At 39.5% G+C, this 18,478-nt stretch overlaps 1 protein-coding gene across 7 annotated transcripts in view; it reads left to right on the forward strand.

The window, feature by feature from the left end:
• SUPT3H (SPT3 homolog, SAGA and STAGA complex component) overlaps positions 1–6,579 on the forward strand; it is a 485,878-nt gene extending 479,299 nt beyond the window's left edge. For all 7 annotated transcript variants that reach the window (XM_074991369.1, XM_074991373.1, XM_074991371.1 and 4 more), the window contains one exon: positions 4,876–6,579. In XM_074991369.1, coding sequence (XP_074847470.1) covers positions 4,876–4,917 — 42 coding nt within the window. In that variant the 3' untranslated portion in view covers positions 4,918–6,579. The remainder of the gene's footprint in view (positions 1–4,875) is intronic.
• The last annotated feature ends 11,899 nt before the right edge of the window (positions 6,580–18,478 follow it).

Raw genomic sequence — 18,478 nt, forward strand, 5'->3', positions numbered from 1 at the left:
AAAGGCTTCCCCTGTGTGAGATGTAATCCTCCCTGATTTTCACAGTAAATTTTAAAAATGTAGGAGGAGAAATATTTAATGAAAAAGCTTTCCCTATAAATCCCATATCAGAGACAAATTAAATTCATATGGTTCAATTTACATGTATGCAAATATCAGAGGTTAGAGCAAAATTATCAAAAGGAGAAAAGGCTCATGGCATGTCACAAACAAGATGTGGAGCCTATTTGTATTTATGTTGGCTAATGAAGTTCAGCCCGGGCTTTTGCTTTGATTTTTGGTGGCTCAGTTTGCCATTTGCTTTCTGCGGTGTAATCAAATCACTTGCCCACACACATGCACAAGGACAACAGGAAAGGAAGCCTTCTAGTTTTAAAAAAATCTGTTGCCCGTTTTGGATAGAAAGGGTCTTTAAATCAGAGAGAGGCAGTTTTTCAGTGGCAGAATGTACTGGATTCTCTGCAGGGGTAAATTTATGCATATCTGCTGAAGTGCATGAAACTGCAGTGTTGAGAATTCAATGAGGTGAAAATTTGGCACAATGTGCTTTGGCACTTGGGAGTTACTTTATCAATTTGCTACTCCGAAACTTTTCCATTTTTACCCAACAAAGAAATTAACCCAAGTTAACCAACTCAAAAATCATAGTGCAGCTGTTTATTTCTCAGCCCGGTATTAGTCTATCTTATCATGTGAGTGTGATGAAATAATTCATACCATGGTAGACATTAACTAGAGATGGATTTCTCCAGCAATGTTAGGATTCTGTTCTGGAGTTCTACCGAATTCAAAAGTATAGGTTGAACCTCTCTAATCTGACTACTCTCATCCAGCAACATCCATAATCCAGAATGATTTTAGTTAGCTGGTCAACCATTTATCATGGGTGTGGTCAAGTTTCCTGTGGTCCCATATAGTTCGTGTACAGCCACCAGGCCTGGCTCTCAGTGTTCTGTGATGTTATTTTGCTCCAATTTACCCCTAAATGTCTCCTAAGAACCCAGTAAGCAGTGGGAGTGTTGGTTAGGCTGGTAGACAATACCGACCTCCTGCCCATGGTCCGGCAAATTCTCTCATGTGGCACCGGTCAGGTCCTGAGGGTGCCAGACTACAGAGGTTCCACTTCTATTTAAATTCTTAGGTTTTCTACCAGCCCTCCTTTGTGACTCACTGTACTTCAATATGGCTGTGTTACAAAACCCAGTGATGCTGCTTCAGTAAATTGACATTGCAGTGGGTTTCAGATATATGGTAAATTGTGTTCCGTTCTTTTTCACCTGACCACTTACTATGGATACGAGTGGTTTTCTTGCCTTTGTTTCTTTGCACATATCTCACCAGTGTAAATAAGAAAAATACATGTAGGCTAAAACAAAAATCAACTAGAGGCTTTTTCATAGTATTCAAGAAGTCACTTGGTTAATACTTATTTTCCAAGTTTGGTTTCTGAGTCTGCTTCATAGTGGTGTTCAGCTTCCATTTTGCAGCTAGACAAACAGTAGTTTTTTCTTCTCTTACCCAAACGAAAGGAAAGGAATTGAGTCTCTTTCATGTAACAGAATAACTCACTAGTGATCTTCCCTTTCCCCTCCTGACAACACACAGAATTGATGCCAGTGTTTTCTTGCTGTTTATAAAAACTGCATTTGCTAGATAACTTAGTTATTGACAAACAGTAAGAGTTCTAGAGAGGGTATTTTTTGCTATTGACGAGTTGTTTAAATAAATTAAGGGTTGTAATTGCTCCTCAGAGATTGGTGATGTGATTCTTTTGAAAAATACATATACAGCAGATACATGAACCTACATTGTGGTATGAGGTTTTACGGCATTAGGTTGGGATTGCTGTGATACTTAGAAGAGGACAGGCAGGGGGATGGCTCTACAAGTTTTTCTCAAGCACGTGAAGATAAAGGGCCAGCTCTTCATTTGCACCAAGGCTGCTGTACACTGCCAGAGTGATACCAAGTCACCTTGGTGTAAATAAGAACCCTTTATTTTATGGCAAAACATAGTTTGTCTCCTGATATTTTTTTTAAAAAAGGAAATGCTTTTAGAATTTTAATAAAGAATTTTTAAAATACTCACTGGCATTTTCTTTCACCTATCCTGCCTTAGAGAGTCATGCCCTTTCGCATTGTGAATTCAGCTCTCATTGAATATTTATCTCTATGGAAGATCTAACATTTTAGAAACCTGTAAAATAGCTGTTCTATGCATAACAGAATGTAGAGGATAAAATCTGATGTCTTGACGTATCAGAGCTAGAGAAATGTGTTGTCTTCCCATGGAAAGGGGTGATTCAGGTTCCCTGCTGCTATAAAGAGCCCATTCTGGAAACATTCCCTTTTGGGATGAGGCTGGAAATATAGCCAATGTTTAGGTAAATCACTTTGAAACCACTAAGAATGAGTGGAACTCATTTATAAATGTTGTTCAATAAAATGTGCACAGATGAAAATCACTTTGGCAGGCCCTGGTAGGGAGACGTGTTTTGTTTTCGTTGCTTCTGAACTGCAAAAGGGCTGAAGGGATTTTGTTCAGACTTTCCAGAAAAATTCAACTTCAGGCAGAGATTAAAGGATGGAAAATTCAGCCCATGGGTGGATGAGTGAAAACAGGGAGTTAAGAAAGAAACTCATTTGCAACCCTAAGTATAGCAGACACTAACTATACCATATTGCTAAATATAGTCTAGTGGAGTGGCCTTCTTTGTGAAAGTGTTATCCTCCCTGTTCTGAAACTTGCTTCTAAATGCCCTCTTTAGAAGTATAGGGAATCATATAATATTGCATATGCTGGAAAATTTTAAAATAGGTTATTTGCCTGGTGAGTTCAGCCATGCCTGAGTTTGCTTTTGAGCCAAAAATCCGTTCCCCAGCAAGACCTTTTATCTTTAACGTGAATCCAACATTCAGCTCAGGTTCATTTATCTCAATGTAAACTGCCCAGTGGCCCTAAATATTGTATTTATGTGTTAAAGGTTGTCACTGTGGTTATAAACACTCTAAAATATTGAGGTCAAGGAGCTAAAGCATTATTTTTGCATGGACTTCAAAATGCCAGCCATAATGGTTTGGGCAAGCTGTAGATTCAAACCCTGTGGGAGTTTATGCTTGTGGTTGTGGGAATATATATTGTATCCTTTTATTAGCTGACCTATGTTTGTATATTTTACGTTTGGGTATTGGGATTTTTACTTTTTTTTTTTTTATATATTGTGATGATATTATCTTGTCTGATGCCTGTCTGATTGTGTATCCTGTTGATAAAAGTTCTTTTTCATTTTAATGCCATTCAATTTATGTATTATAATATGACTGATATGACAGAGGGTGCTACAGTGAAAAGCTTGTATGGTTTCTATTTGCTTATTCAGCATATCTAAAAATGATAGAAATTGATTGGTGGCATTAAGTCTGTTTTCTTATGATTCAGTATACGTGTCATTTACATCAAAATTTACTTGAGACTAATACTCATATTCATTTAACCCACTTATTTGGGTTCCCATTCCAAAGAGAGTAATTGATTTTGCTCATAGTAGCTAGGAAATAAATTTAGAGTTTCCATATAAACACCCACAGAAACACAAAGGTGATAAACAGAGAAGGTCAACTAAAAGGGAGTTAAACATCAAGTGACATCTATTTACAACATTAAGCTTTATATAAAACTGAGCTTAGAATCTGTCCCAAGTTTTCCAAAGCTAAGAAAAATAAAAATGTTTCCACTGCTTTTAAAAACTTCAGCAGAGAAAAGATTTCTATGTAGAAATAAATGTTCCTCAACAGTGTCTGCTCATATTCCTCACACACATTGGATCATTATACTTATTATGGATAATTATCCACTACAGTCATTTTACCCTTCCTTCTGAGGCAGCTGATAATAACCACTGCCAGAGATGTTGCATGAGACAGTCTAATCATATATGACGGATCCTATGTGGCTCTACATAGGAGGCAGAAAGTAGATCTGACTAGAAGCTGGAGTATAAGCGAGTGAAGCAGGCGAATCTATTTTTACTTCCCAAGTTAAGTGATAAACGTAAAATGAACAAACAATACATGGGGAAAGTAATTTAAAATTCTTTCATTTTGAAGATAGTAGTATCAAAAATAAATACTTGTCAACAATATGTGTTTTAATCTGACAATATCCCCTGGCAACTTGTGCTGTCCGGTTTTTGGGAAAATGTGCTACAATTTCCTGCATTAATTTGGGAGAAGATGTTTAAAGAAGATCTATTAGTAAAATATAGCTCTGTATCTTGCTAACATTTTCTTTCTCAGCTACTCAGCTACTGTTTAACCCTCCCATTCTTTATCAGTGGGAAGACTTGATCCTAAACTAGACTACATGGGAGATCAAAGTTTTCTGCATTGCACAGAACTCCTTTAATTTCATTTTGAGAGGACATACTAGTGTCTGTTTATATAGCTTTTGGCCCAGACCATAAATTAAATCTGGAAAAGCTGTAATGAGCCAGTAATTTATAGACTATTAAGATTTTTTAGGTTAGAAGTGATTCTTGAGCAATGTGAATAGAGAACACATGGTTATAAAGGACAAACAGATTCAGCATAATAGTATATTTTTGTCCCCATATATTTTGTAGGCAATTATGCCATATTTTTGCATATCTGTTGCTCTCCTGAAATAGAATCACTAACCACTTGTTAACCACACTGATATTTTAATAGACAAAGCGGTTGCTCATAGCTTCCCTACCAGAAATGTTCAGATTAAGCACACTATTAGTTGCAGCTAGAATAGTCTGCAAAACAGGAAGAAAGCCCTGACTTTCTCTGCCTCCTTCCCTTGTTTGTGTTGATGTGATAATTAATTACAGATTTTCTCATTCTTTGACAGAGTGCCTACCGCAGAAATGGGATGACTTTTCTAGCATGCTAATGTGGATGTGGCTGCAGCGACAGGAAAGGCAGTGTTATATTAAGGTGATTTTTTTGTCCCCCTCCATGGAAGAAGAAGAAGAAAAATACAACCTTCTAATGTGTCTGTATACTCGTGAGTGGGCTGGTTTGTTGTGACTATCTGCTGGCTGACTCTCTCTTTTTCAAGCCCCCTCAATCATTATTTTTTGTTTACTAGCTGGAATGTTAAGCTAATTAATGGCAGGATGTTTTGGACAGTGTGTAGGTGGACAATAATGCCGATCACACAGTTTTGAAATTTGCAATGTGCTTACTGTTGTCAGCCCCCATATCTAAAGTGCAGAGTCATTTTTATTTTTATTTCTAAAGTCTGTATTTTTTAAAAGTTGTGATGTTTTGTAAAGCAGGTGTAAGGCAAAAAGATGCCAAAGATTAATTATACCGTCCTTGTGTTTTTAGAAGTTAAAGGATGGTGTTTTGCATTTAATTCCTCTGAATTCAATTTCTTACCAATGCTAAAAGTATAATATGCTCTCTAGCCAAATGAGGGATTGTTCACCAAGGATGATGCATAAGAGAGATGAGGTAAATTCAGATAATTCTTTTCAGATAGGAAAACTCCAGGTAAATGATTTCATCTCTTTGTATTTCCATTAAAAATGTGTTTTTAGAGTCCCAGGGAAATGTGTAAGTTCTTAATATTAAAATCTTTTTTTCTTCTCTCCCCTGAAGTCAATGGGATTATTTCCATTGACTTTAATGATAATTGGATCAGGTCTTTTGGCCCCATATCACACGTACTTAAAACTATGTCACTTGAACCATATTGCCCTGTTGGCTTCCATAAGACTACTCAGGTACTTAAAGCTACAACCCTACTTAAGTGCTGTGCTGTAGGGATCTGTTCCTGTTGATGTCAATGGGAGGGAAAAAAAAACAACAGACCTTTATTTCTCTTTAATTCCTATCACTCTGCTTTGGTTTTCTTTGTTTTGAGAGTTTAGTTTGGTTTGTTCAGTCTCTGGCTTGCCCTTTACCCCTCCTTCCGTCTCTGCTGTTCCAGCCTTTCATAGCCTCACAAGCACGTTCATTTCCTTCCATGAAAAGTGCACGTGAAGTAACCAATGCCATACTTGAGGAAACAAAAGCTGAGGGCTTGATTCTTCATCAGAATCTGCTGTTGTATAGCTTGTGTGCCCCCATGGCATCCCATTGGGACAGAAATCAGGGCTAGTGTATCCGAAAGCACAGGCAGGGCCTTAAAGACTAAAGTAAACCATAAAGAAAGGCAGAATACTCAAGAGACTTCACAGATCAACTTTCTGCATCACTTCTGTGCAGTATAAGCAGTCTCCTTTGTGCTTAATTTTTGAGGTTCTGATGCACTCTTATAATTTATAAATGTTTTCACTGGGCAGTACCTGGATCCCCTTGTGAAAAAAAAAATAAACTGAAAACATGTGTCTCTTCCTTGTGATCAAAAAATTGTGAAGCATTGTAAATGTAATCACAGTGCATCCAATATTACTGCCATCCATAAACTTCCCCCTTTTTTACCTGCCACATGCCAGTCCTTCTGGAATTAATCTGTCTGTAACGGACTAAAAATAATGTGTACAATACAGTATATTAAAAAAGAAAAAAGTTTTCTGATGTTCCATCTGTGCTTGTGGAAATGTATGATTAAACTTTTCTTTTTATCATCATTCTTATTTTTCTTGGCGTCCCTAATCATGGAAAATTATATGCTTGCTGTAAACATCCAGACTTTTTAAAAGGACACCAGCATTTATTGTATTTGGTTTCGATCTTCAGGCATATAGACAGAAAAAACCATTTCAGGCACTGGATACTGGAATCCAAATTCCTTCCTTAGCTGTATCTCTCCCATATTTTACGTTTTAAACTATGCATAAGAAGGAAAAATACTGGGTCTTATTTTTTACTGGTCCTAGAGAATGAAGACTCAACATACATTTTTCTCAGAAATATGACAGATCATGTTTTTGTTGGTCTGCTGTATGTTTGTCTATCTTGAACGGTTTGACAGGCAATTATTTATAAAATCTGGGTTTTCCCAGTAAACCCATATAATAACCTTTCACTTCTCTCCAGAAGCCAGCAAGCTGAATTTAGAATAAAACAAGGTGGGTTATGTCTCCCTATCTTGGACTAGGCTAGATATTCACAAAATTGGGTAATAGTCATATTTTATTTTCTTGTCACTATACAGTTCTTTCTCAGATTCTGTCCACAATGTAAATGAGGGCAGTATAGTTGAGTGTCACTGATGCAGTTTTCTGTAACACACCCTGAGCAACATAGAAAAAAGACAAACATTAAGCAAAAATTAAGAAAGTAATGTATGATAGGATTTTCTAACATGTAGGAAAATTTGTAGCTGAGGATCAAGCTAAATGTCGTGTATTTGCAGCTTTGTTTTACATAATATTAATTGGTACATAGTGTCGATTCTCATAACAGATTATATAATATTAGAATCAGTATTTGTAGGTCAGTCGTCACTCTGTAAATTACCCAAATAAGGGGAAGACAGTAGGCAAAAGCCTGTCAGTGGGAGTTTTGCAATTGATCTCCCTGGGGTCAGGATTATACCCAATGTATCTAATAAGCAGAGAAGGGGGATGGGAGGAAGGGAACACTGGTTTTGCTCATAGACCTATTTCTGAGTTACTTGCTGACTGAATCACCTAAGCCTTCGTACCTCAGTCTACCTACCTGTGAAATGGGAACTGCTGCAGACCTATTTTTAAATCCATGTGAAATCTTCAGATGGAGAAAGCTATTTAAATGCAAAGGGCATTTCTAACTGGAGACTATCTGGTCTTCACATACTGTATGAATTTGTCACTCTTCTTCTGTAACTCCCCTTGAATTCAGTGTGAGCTGACCAATGATGCTCTAAACTTCTCAGGAGATTTTTAGCCCTTTGCAGGATTGGACACAAGTGGTGCTTTTCAAATCCAGTACCACTGGTCAAACAAAGATCACTTTGCAAAGAATTATTTTCCAACACTCAGACTTTACATGGGACCTTACTGCTGTATTGACATTCTGCCACCAGTCATGTGTCGCTCTTGTAAAATATTTTATAACTTCCTGTCCAGCTTATACAGAATATTTCATAAAAACTTCTACAAATAAAGAATAAATAGAGTATGACATATGTCACAGGTCTACCCCCTACTCGAAACCTATTCTATTACAGCTGCATAAGTGAATCTTCTTGTACTGGAGCCCAGGGGTTGGGCTTTTTTACCCTTACTGTACATCTGTAGTGTACAGCAATATAGCTAGTGAAACGTGGTGGCATGCATTAAATCCTGGCCTTTATTCATAGGGCACAAAGCCAACATTAAGCAATGAAACCATCCCTAAAGGAGTTGAATGTAAATTTGATGGTTTAAATAAGGCCAGATGCCCTTTTAAAAAGCTACTATTATTTTAAAGACTGAATCTTCTAATGCAACTCTTTATTTATTGCGCTGAAGACAATGACGTTGATTTAAAGAAAATGCAGTCCATTGTGAATTAGCAAGAATAAGATACTTAACCTTTCATAAATAATTGAAATGTTGGCAAGTGAAACAAATTTTATAAAGGTGGATGACTGCAGATATGAAAGAAACTTTCATACCTTATTGTTAGGAGCTGTTTTAACTCCCTAAAGAGCACTCAGAGCCAATACAGTAATTGCCTTTCTCAGTAATCAAGGCCCCATACATTTATTCACCATTTTTAATAAACAAAAGGGATTAGCAGGTGAACAGGGCCAGAAAGTTAAATAGGGAGAAGTAAGAGATGAGATTAGTATCATACAATTTTATTTTTCGTTTCATAGATTTTATCTATATTTATTTGATAATTCATCTTAATTCTTACTGGGTTCAGCATTTCAAAGGGGCCCAAAGCTGCAGCCACTGCTGTTGTCAAAGCATCGGCAGTTGCACCCTGAGCTCCAAGCCCCTTTGGAATGCCATGGCAGTGCTGCTCTCGCCATGCGCGGCTGCGAGGTGTGGAATGGTGGGGTGAGGGGGGCAGCACTTCAGCCCGGGTGGCGCTGATAGCTAACTGCCCTTGGCCCTGCGCCTTTTGCTTTTGTCCCCACCCCTTGCAGGGAGCGAAGCCAGGCCCCCTTCCCACCGAGCCCTGGAACCTGCAGCCGCTGTTGGCACCACAGCCTTCATGAGTCCACAGGCAGATTAGTTTACAAATATAAGTGTGTTTGGTGGTTTCATCCTATTCCTATGTTTACACTGCAAAATTACCATGTAGCTTTGTGGAGTTGAACTGAATTTGATGCTCTTGCTAGAAAGAAACCTCAGACAGTAATAATAAAGGTGTTGCAAATCAGGGCAAAGTCACAATTCAGTACAAGCAGAACATTAATCACAAAAGTAAGTCCTCAAGGTTTCTAAATCACTGTGCAAACTTAAATTAACATGGACTTTATATGGAAATCACTTCATCTGCTTACTCAGCCATCAATGTGCATGCTGTTCCCCAAAACCCAGCAGCACCCAGCACCTCAGGGCAGGAAATGAAAGACACCTGAGTGGCAGGAGGGATTTAGAGAGGGAGCATGTAATTATCCAAGTTTATTATTAACTCTTGTTTCCATAAGTAACCTGCAAAACGAAAACCATAGAGACTGCCCCATTTCTTGTACAGATGTGGTTCCCTCAGAATCCTGAATCAAATGACAGCTATTGCGTGGTGAACACAGGTGGTGAGTAAAAATAGAAAACTGGACAAATAGCAACTGCAGCGCTACCACACAGACATCAGACACAAGGCCTACATAGAGCATGGATTCCATTAGTTGGTCCTGTGACACTTTGGTTGCTACAGCCAGGCTGAATTCTATGCCACTTGGGGACACATCTTGCTCCAGCTTCAAATGCATGATCAGTCTAGTGTTATTTGTGTGACCCTACTTGTATTTGAATGTTAAACTCAACACAAATATCAGTTTGTGGATGTTCTTTAAAGTTCCGTTGCTCCTAGATTTTTCAGTATGTGGATCATGGACACATGCACTGCACCGGTTTTCACAAGACGCTTTGGACAGCCAAGCAGGAACAAAAGTGGGTTTAGGTTTTGGCCACCATCAAGCTTTTTGGAGGAGAGCGTGTTTGAGGCACTAGTGGATATGACTTCATGCTTCTCTTGAACTTAACACCCCTTAGTTTTCCTCCTGTACCACTCTTGAAAGCTGCCCCACAACCCACTTAACATCTGGCACTTTGTCCCATATTGTGTATAATAACTTCTGTTTGCACCAAAAGGCAATTGAACTTATTTTGTCTTAGAAAAAAAACCTAAATTCTGCAGCAAATTCCACATTTCATTGCTCTTACAAACTAGACTAGCAACGCAGGAGCAGCAATCTAAACATTTCCAACCTACTCAGCCGCCACGTCTTGAACAAAGCCACCATGACACTTGTTTGGGGCAAACCCCTCTAGGAACAGGAAGAAGACAGAGGCCCACTGGATGCTCTGGGGAGCATATGAGGACGTATCCTCTTCCCCTGGAGAAGAATGAATATAGAGGCTCCACGGAGATCATGAAAGAAGAAATATGCCTCCCAGGACTTGCCAACCATCTCATGGAAAGAACTATAGGTAAGAACATGGCAAGTTCTGTCTGGCAGAAGGGGGGAGCTATGTGTAAGATGTCTGGTTAAAGCACTGGGCTGGCACTCAGGCCAGGTCCCAGCTCTGCCGCTTACTTCCTTTGTGTCCTTTGGCAAATCATTTAGCCTCTCTGTGCTTCAGTTCACCATCCTTAGTGTTCGGATTGTAAGCTTTATGGAGCCACGGGAACTCTCTTTTACTATGTGTCTGGACAGTACCTACGTTAATGTGCCCCTGATCATTACTGGGACCAAATGGGTACTACCATAATGTCATTGCTAAATAAGAGGGAGGAGGAGGGTTCATTATGATGGGATACCATGGGTCTCTGGAGATGAAAGGCAATAGGGCAGGTTGCAATCCTCCAAATGTTGTGGCAGAATAGAATTTGGGTAACCTGGCAAACTTTTTGGGTACTTCTCCAAATTCCAAGCCTTTTCAGTTTTAGCACTTTGAAATTGGTTTTTGTGCATGATATATGACTTGTTACATTGCTGATGTTTGTTTTGTGAATGCTCTGATTTGGATTTGCAGTGTCCTGTCCCAATTGTTTGCATCTTACTGGATTTCCCTGGTAGTCCTAGAGGCAAGGCAAGGATAGCCTGAAGAATACGTTTGCTGTTTAATTCACAAGTAAGCATTGGAGACATAGACAGTTAAAAAAGAAATGCTTCATATTTCTAGGGGACTAAAACCAAAACACACAAACTAGCTGATTTTGCATAAATAAAAAAAAAACTACCAAGTCTTGGGAAAACCATTTTTGTTTATCCCACGTATTTAACTTGACCTGTATTTGCAGAGCTACATTGGATTAAAATATAAATTTTTTTATTTACTACTTTTTGTTTGCATTTGCATTGGACTTAGTAGTATCATTTAGAGCTTTAAAAAGAGCGCACTTCCAGAATGGAAAAAAACCAAGTATCATCTATGGTATGGAAAAGACATATTTTAATGTATACGTGTATTTATTTTTTAAAGTAACTCATAAAATGTTTAAAAAGCAAAAAGGCTGGGGATATATTCCCAGTTTGTGCACTGAAGTAGATATTTTTATAACACTCATATTTCAAAAAGAGTTGTCAGATTTGGACACTACAGAAATACCTCATTGCTTACTGAAATTGTATTTGAAATTTCCTTATATTTTATTATACGAGAATTGTGCACTTGGCTGCTACTTGCTTCCTTCAGACTCCCAAAGGTAAGTCGATTGTGCCCTCTGGGGGCTTTATACTGCTTTAACTTAGATTTAAGTTTTTTTTCCTTTCTTGCTTTCGCATGAAATATCACACTGATTTTTTTCCCCTTCTTGTGTCTTATGAAAGGAGAAATTTATGGCCTTTTTTACATCAGGAAGTCTAGCTTTTCCTGACGTTTTATTGCTTTGAATATTTGAAACATTTCAATCCCAGACAATAAATATTACATGATTATTGTTTTCATATGGATAGGCTATTTCCCCTGGTTTTTCCTAGCCAGTGACACCCAAAAATTTATGGAGACTAAAAACATTACTATTAAACTTCCCTTGAAAGGTCAGAGATAGTCTCCACAATTTGTACACAGTTTGAGAAAAAACAGTTAAAATCATCTCTTATACAGGCTGAACCTCTGTCATCCAGCATCCTCGGAACCTGACAAGAGAATTTGCCGGACTGTGGGAGGTCAATATTGTCTAGCACATTACCAACACTTCTACTGCTTACTTGCCTCTTAGAAGACATTTAGTAGTAAATTACAGCTAAATAACAGCACAGCACACTGAGACCCAGTACTGTTGGCTGTAAACAAACTTTATGGGACCACAAGAAACCTAGTCACATTCATAATAAATGGTCGTCTCACTATCTAAATTCATGCTAGATTACAGATGTTGCCAGATAAGAGAGTTCCAAATCAGAGAGCTTCAGCCTCTACATCGAACCTCAAAGCTGTGTAAAGTTGAAATTTTTTTTTGAATGGGCATTGTAGGTCTTGATTCTGTCCCACTCACATCAGTGGGAACTCTCCTGCTTGATCATGCTTTTCTAAGACCCCAGTTTTGCATTTTCTGTGACATGCAGGTGCAGGGCCTGTGATTTCAGATGAGTTTAGGATGGCTGGTGATCAGAGCCTTAACTAATATCATGGAGATTTTCCTACTAAGTCAAAATACTATTACTTCAGTGCATTTTCTGGCATTCCTGTGGTACAAGACTTGTCGTCCCATGTGTGAACCCTGGGTTGGAATCTGAGAGTGCATTGTGTCACCAGCTCACCATTTTGGTGGAGGCAGCTCATTCCTTGATGAACAGAGCCCTTGTTTTCTGATACTCACTTATATGTCAACCAGCTTGAAGGCCTTGGTTCTGCTGTAACAATCAGAAGGAAAAATGTGAAGTGGTGCTTTCCTGAGCTAGCTTTAATCCAGTTAACAGACATGACAATTGGAGCAAAGACAATGCAGTGCAGGTTTCACTGTGGGCAATATAGGTATGGACTCTGTGTATGTTGTTGTGTGCACTTGCTGGATGCCAACTAGCTAGCCCAGATGCATCTATTTTGCTGTGTAGACATACCTTTAATTTTAATCCTATGTACAGTAACCATCTTGAATTGAAAGGCCGAAGGACCCTGCCACCATTACTCCAATGACTAGCCCCTACTGAAGTCCAGGGACTTGCTCGTATTGGTAATTACTATTTATATTAATAAGAGTTGTAGGCTTTAGATTACCCACTAAGTCTTCTCCATCTCTGGGTCAGCTCCTGCTTTAACACCTGATCTGCCTCAGAGGAATATACTTATAATTGTTAAAGAAAATATTTCCTACTATGTCTTGGAAAAATTCAAGGTAGACATCTCAGCTAACAGGGAATAAAACATGAGCCAGAGCTGCAGCGTTCAGCTCGGGAGCTGAATCCAAACATACTCTGAGTGGAAGGAAGGTTTGGATTCAGGGAGTTGGTGCAGGCCTGGAAAAACAATTGGGCTTTTAAAAGATTTCAAACCCAAGAGAAGTGGATGGATCGTTCCTTCTCTCCTTGAGTGTTGTGAACAGCAGGTTCAGACTGTATGTTCATTTTAGAGGAGACTAATCAGTACTTCCTGAACATGGTTTTTAAATGCTGTGTTTCTTCTCCATCCTTTTGCAAGAGTTGAGAATGGCATGTGGTTCTGTTGAGTGAACATGACGTTTTTCCCTCCCTGTTTCTTGTGGGGCTTGAAGGGTAAGGCACTGGACTGGGGCTCAGGAGTTCTGGGCCCAACCTTGGGGAAGTTACTCAGGGCTAACTTTTTAAAGATATTATGGCACATTGTGGGATTTCAAAAGCGTCGAGGCACCTCGATCCCATTGCAATCAATGAAGGATCCCAATAAGCAACTGAGTAATTTTAAACTCTGGTCTTGAAGCTCACCATGCCTCAGTTGTCCCACTGTAAAATGGGGATAACATACTTTCTTTCTCCCTCCTTTTGTCCAGGAAGGCTGTAGTCTCTTTGGAGCAGGAGCCATCTCTTACACAAGTGTGCTGTCCTTTGGACTCTGCAATCCAAACCCAAAGTTAAATAAGTCCTATCAGTTGCCTCTTAATATTGAAGTGATGAAATAATGTGCCTGGTGGGGGAGGGGGAGGAAGACTGTGGACCCCAGGGTTTTATAAATAATAAAAACAGTAAAAATGCTGGGAGGGAAATCAAATGAAAAGCAAGTAAGTCACAGCAGAGTGAAGGCTGTAATAACTGACAGAGCAATAGTCTAGCAAAGTTTTGCAAAACTATTTCTGTTGCTCTTGTTACAAAGACCAGGAATAACAGCACCGGAGCAGCTGCTACATCGCATGCAGCATGTGTTTCCTTTGATGTACGGGAACAGAGGTATTTCAGACACTCAGGAGGAAATGATATTCTAATGAGACGAGCTATTTGTTCACAGTTCTCTTGACAGAGCTTGAGAGCTTCTGCAAATTTTTAACGATTGTTTCTCTTCTCTGAAATAAAAGCAAAAACTTTGATGTGGAAATTGTCACTGGTTTGTGTGAGACCACAATAGCTTTAGTTTTATGCATCTTCATGTTTGACTAGTACACCAAACTCTGAATTTACTAGGCCCCACCCCACATGAGCCAGGGAGCCTGATTCTCAGATCATGCTAGCATAAGTAAAAGGAATTATAGCGGTGATGCACAGAATCAAAATTAGATCTACTTGTTATTTTGACATGTATTTTGTGTTTGGTTGTATATTTTTGAAATATTTCAAAATGAGGCTATTGTGTTGATGTAGCTTAGGCATAGTGCTCTCAGCATATCTCAGATAAAGTCATAACATGAGATGGTAGTCTACATACACTCCAAGGAAACAGTCTTTATCAGATCAATTTTTAGGACCAGATTCAGAAGAGAATTTAGTCGTGCTTTAAACCCTTTAAGCATGTGCTTAAGGGCCACTTATTTTAATCAGGACTGGATTAAAACATAGGCACTGTAGCTTTTGGAGCACCAGCTCCTGGAATCAAATGACTATAAATCTCAGCCTTCATTTATCAAAAAGTAAATTTCTAGCCCTCGTTGTTGGGGTGGGGGGGGAAAAAACTTGCAAATGTGAACCTAGTGGAAGCAAGGCAGAGTATGCGTGAGTCTACAGACAGCTTGAGACAACACCACTCAAGAGGGAAGAATCATCCCATTCTTCTCAATCTCCTGAATCAGGATGTTTTCTAAAGGTATGCCCACACATCAGCCTCATTTTGAAATCAGCTACTGTAGTCTGGAAGAGGTATTCCAGAATAGCTTTTTTTTAAATAACACTGCTATATACAAAAATGCAGTTTGAAATAGCATTTAGCTATTTTGAAATACAGCATCAATGCCCATGGAGCCTATTTTGAAATAGTCTTTGGACACACTATGGCTGGGTCTAGGGAACAAGGGTATTTCAGTCACTCAGATCCCACTTCCCATGGAAGATTGAACACTTAGCTTCGATCTTCTGGGGTGCCATTTTGCGCATGCGTGAAACGGCATGTTGTGGGGTCAATGTCAACCCCGGAATACCTTATGAGCCACAAGGGTTAAGGAATGCCGATGGGAGGAGCGCTTCCATTGGCAGTCTCCAGTGAGGACTGGGACGAATATCAGTGGCTGCAAAACTGATTTTTGGTATGCAATTGGCATACCTAAAATTGCATAGTAGCCGTCGATATTCAAAGTAAGTGTAGACCCAGCCTTAGGCTTATTTTGAAATTGGCTCTACAGCTATTTTGAAGTAGGCACTACTCCTTGTGCAGTGAGGTTTGCCAATTTCAAATTAAGTCAACTGCTATTTTGAATTTATTTCAAAATAGTTGTTGTGTTGTGTAGACGGTTATTTCAAAATAACTTCACCGTACAGATATATCCGAACTGAGCCTCAGCGAGAACCTAGAGAAAAGAAGAACGATATTAAAAGGTAAGGAAAAGCATCGCCTTGGGGGAACTGGGGAGAATAATTAGCCCATGGTCTCTGTGATTTTGGAGGTATTCAGATGAGTGGCAGTCTTCAAACCTAGATAAAGATAGTAACTGGAACTATTACTCTTTCTGCAACATTTTAGTATTGCTCTGCAATGAGCCATGCATGTACTATGCATTAATACAAATGGGAAACTCCCGATGTTGAGAACACGATCTTCTCTGTTGCCCTTCAAAGGTGTCCTTTACATCCATAGTAAAAAAACAATTATACTCTTTCTTAGGTTTGCCACCACTCTTTTTGTGGCACATGCCAACTTAAATCTGTCATTTCCTCTGGTGAAGCCATAACAGTGAAGGTGAAGGATATATCCTCTGAGTTAATGACCTTGTGGGAGGAGTTCATTATTGTAGTGCAGCTGTGAGCAATTAACCGCCATTGGCCATTAATCTCAAAAGTAGTGGGTAGTACATTATAATGTGGTCAGAGGCAAAAAGTTTTAGAAAAAATACATTTTTAGAATGAATTGTGACCTTAATGTGATCTCCTACTCCTGTCACTGATATTGGTCAGTCGCTCTCAGTGGATGAGCATTAGAGTAGTGTATTAGTATACTGAGGTTCATAGAGGAACTTCTGCTGACTTTGAGGGAGGCTTGGGTCCAACCTGTAACACCTAGAACACTGGGCAGTCTGATTTTAGGTCTGAAATTCACTCTATTCAAGCATGTAACTGTGAAACACACAGCAACATTTACTTCCACTGCATAGTGTGCTCAGCCTTCACCCACATTTATCCCAGTCTCATGCATGCTCCAGTGAGCAGAAGAGACTGATTTTTTAAAAAATAGATTCCCGTCACTTGCTGCTTGTGCTGGATTCAGGAGCCCTGTCTCCTCTGTGGCCCAAGCAGCAAACAATCTATCATACCACCCGGGTTTTTTTTATGCTTTTCACCTGAAAAGTGCTGAATGGACTTTAATCAGGACCCGATAATGCCTCTGGGATTCTGGCTTCATTGAAAGCTGGGTCTGAGATCCCAGCAGGTATCTGTGTTCTTTTCAGACGTACAGCCATCGTGACTTTACCAGACCAATAATGCTGACTTCAGTGGTCTTGGCCATAACCCTCAATAAGCTGGTGACCAAGTTTAAGAACAGTTAGATAGATGTCTATCAGGGATGGTTTAGATAGTACTTGGTCCTGCCATTGGGGCAGGGGGCTGGACTCAATGGCCTCTTGAGGTCCCTTCCAGTCCTAGTGTTCTATGATTCTATGATTTGCTGCGCAGCTTGGTGGGAATCCACTTCAGCTCATCTCCCCTATTTAAAAAATAAACATACATGGCAGACTGAAAGGGGGATTCAGAGTCAAATCATCTGTAATCATTGTTGGTGCTGTAACACCCTTTCCTGTTTGGAAGGGACTTTGAAAGGTCATGGAGTCCAGTCCCCTGCAATCACAGCAGGACCTATTACCATCCCTGAGAGACTTTTTTTTTAAATGTAACCTGCCCCAGTCACTTGAAAGGCCCACTCAAGAACTGAGCTCATAACCCTGGGTTTATAAATTCCACACACTAACCACCAAGTTATCCCTTCCCCCAGCTGTGTGGCTTTTCCAAATGTTTCATGCCTCCTTTGTGATTTCTTATGCTCTGTTTTTAATATAATTCTTAGTGCAGCACCACCGTGCACATGCAGAGTAGTTTCAGAAACAATTTTATCTATGTCATTGCAAATAGGCCAGCAATAAAACACAGGGCTAGGTCCTGGGCATGACTCTATCTATGCCCTCTTGACTATAGCATCTGAGTGCTTCCCAGTCTCTAATGGCCTCTGTCAGGTAGGGAGGTTCTACTGGCCCTATTTTACAGGCAAGGGACTGAGACACAGAAACTATGTGACTCACTCAGGGTTATACAGGGGGCCTGTGGTAGAGTTGGGAATTGATTCAAGTTGGGATGGGGAAACTGGCACAGGGAAGCAGAGCAAGGCCTAGAACCAGGCCTTCTATTTCATTATCTAGTGTCCCAATGACTGGACCGAAGTGCTTCTTCAAGTGGAAATAAATATTCCGAGTGATGACCGTGGTCTGTATGTGCTGAGGGATCAGGAATGAAAATGTTCACACAAAGCCTGCAGGCAGAAACCACAAAATCCCCCACAGCTCTACTTCACTTTATTAAAAGTCACTGTTTCTGTGAAAAATGAGGTTTATAAAGTTAGCTGCCCTAATTATAAAGTTATGTGCATTTGAATGACTTGTTTCCTGTTAACTGTTCATGACAGCCTACAAATGTGAAAAGTATTACCAAGCCTATTTTTAACACAGCTTTGGCAGGACCGTAGTTGCGGAAAATCAAATCCTATAGAATCCTAATGAGAAAGTCCAATGATGCTTTGAAGTATGGTTACTGTTCTTTGAGTTATTAACCAGTGATGTCATTGCTAGATGAGAAACAGGAAACAGAAGGGTCTCTC

Source organism: Carettochelys insculpta, chromosome 3 (genome assembly GCF_033958435.1).
Source record: "Carettochelys insculpta isolate YL-2023 chromosome 3, ASM3395843v1, whole genome shotgun sequence".
Classification (NCBI taxonomy): Eukaryota; Metazoa; Chordata; order Testudines; family Carettochelyidae; genus Carettochelys; species Carettochelys insculpta.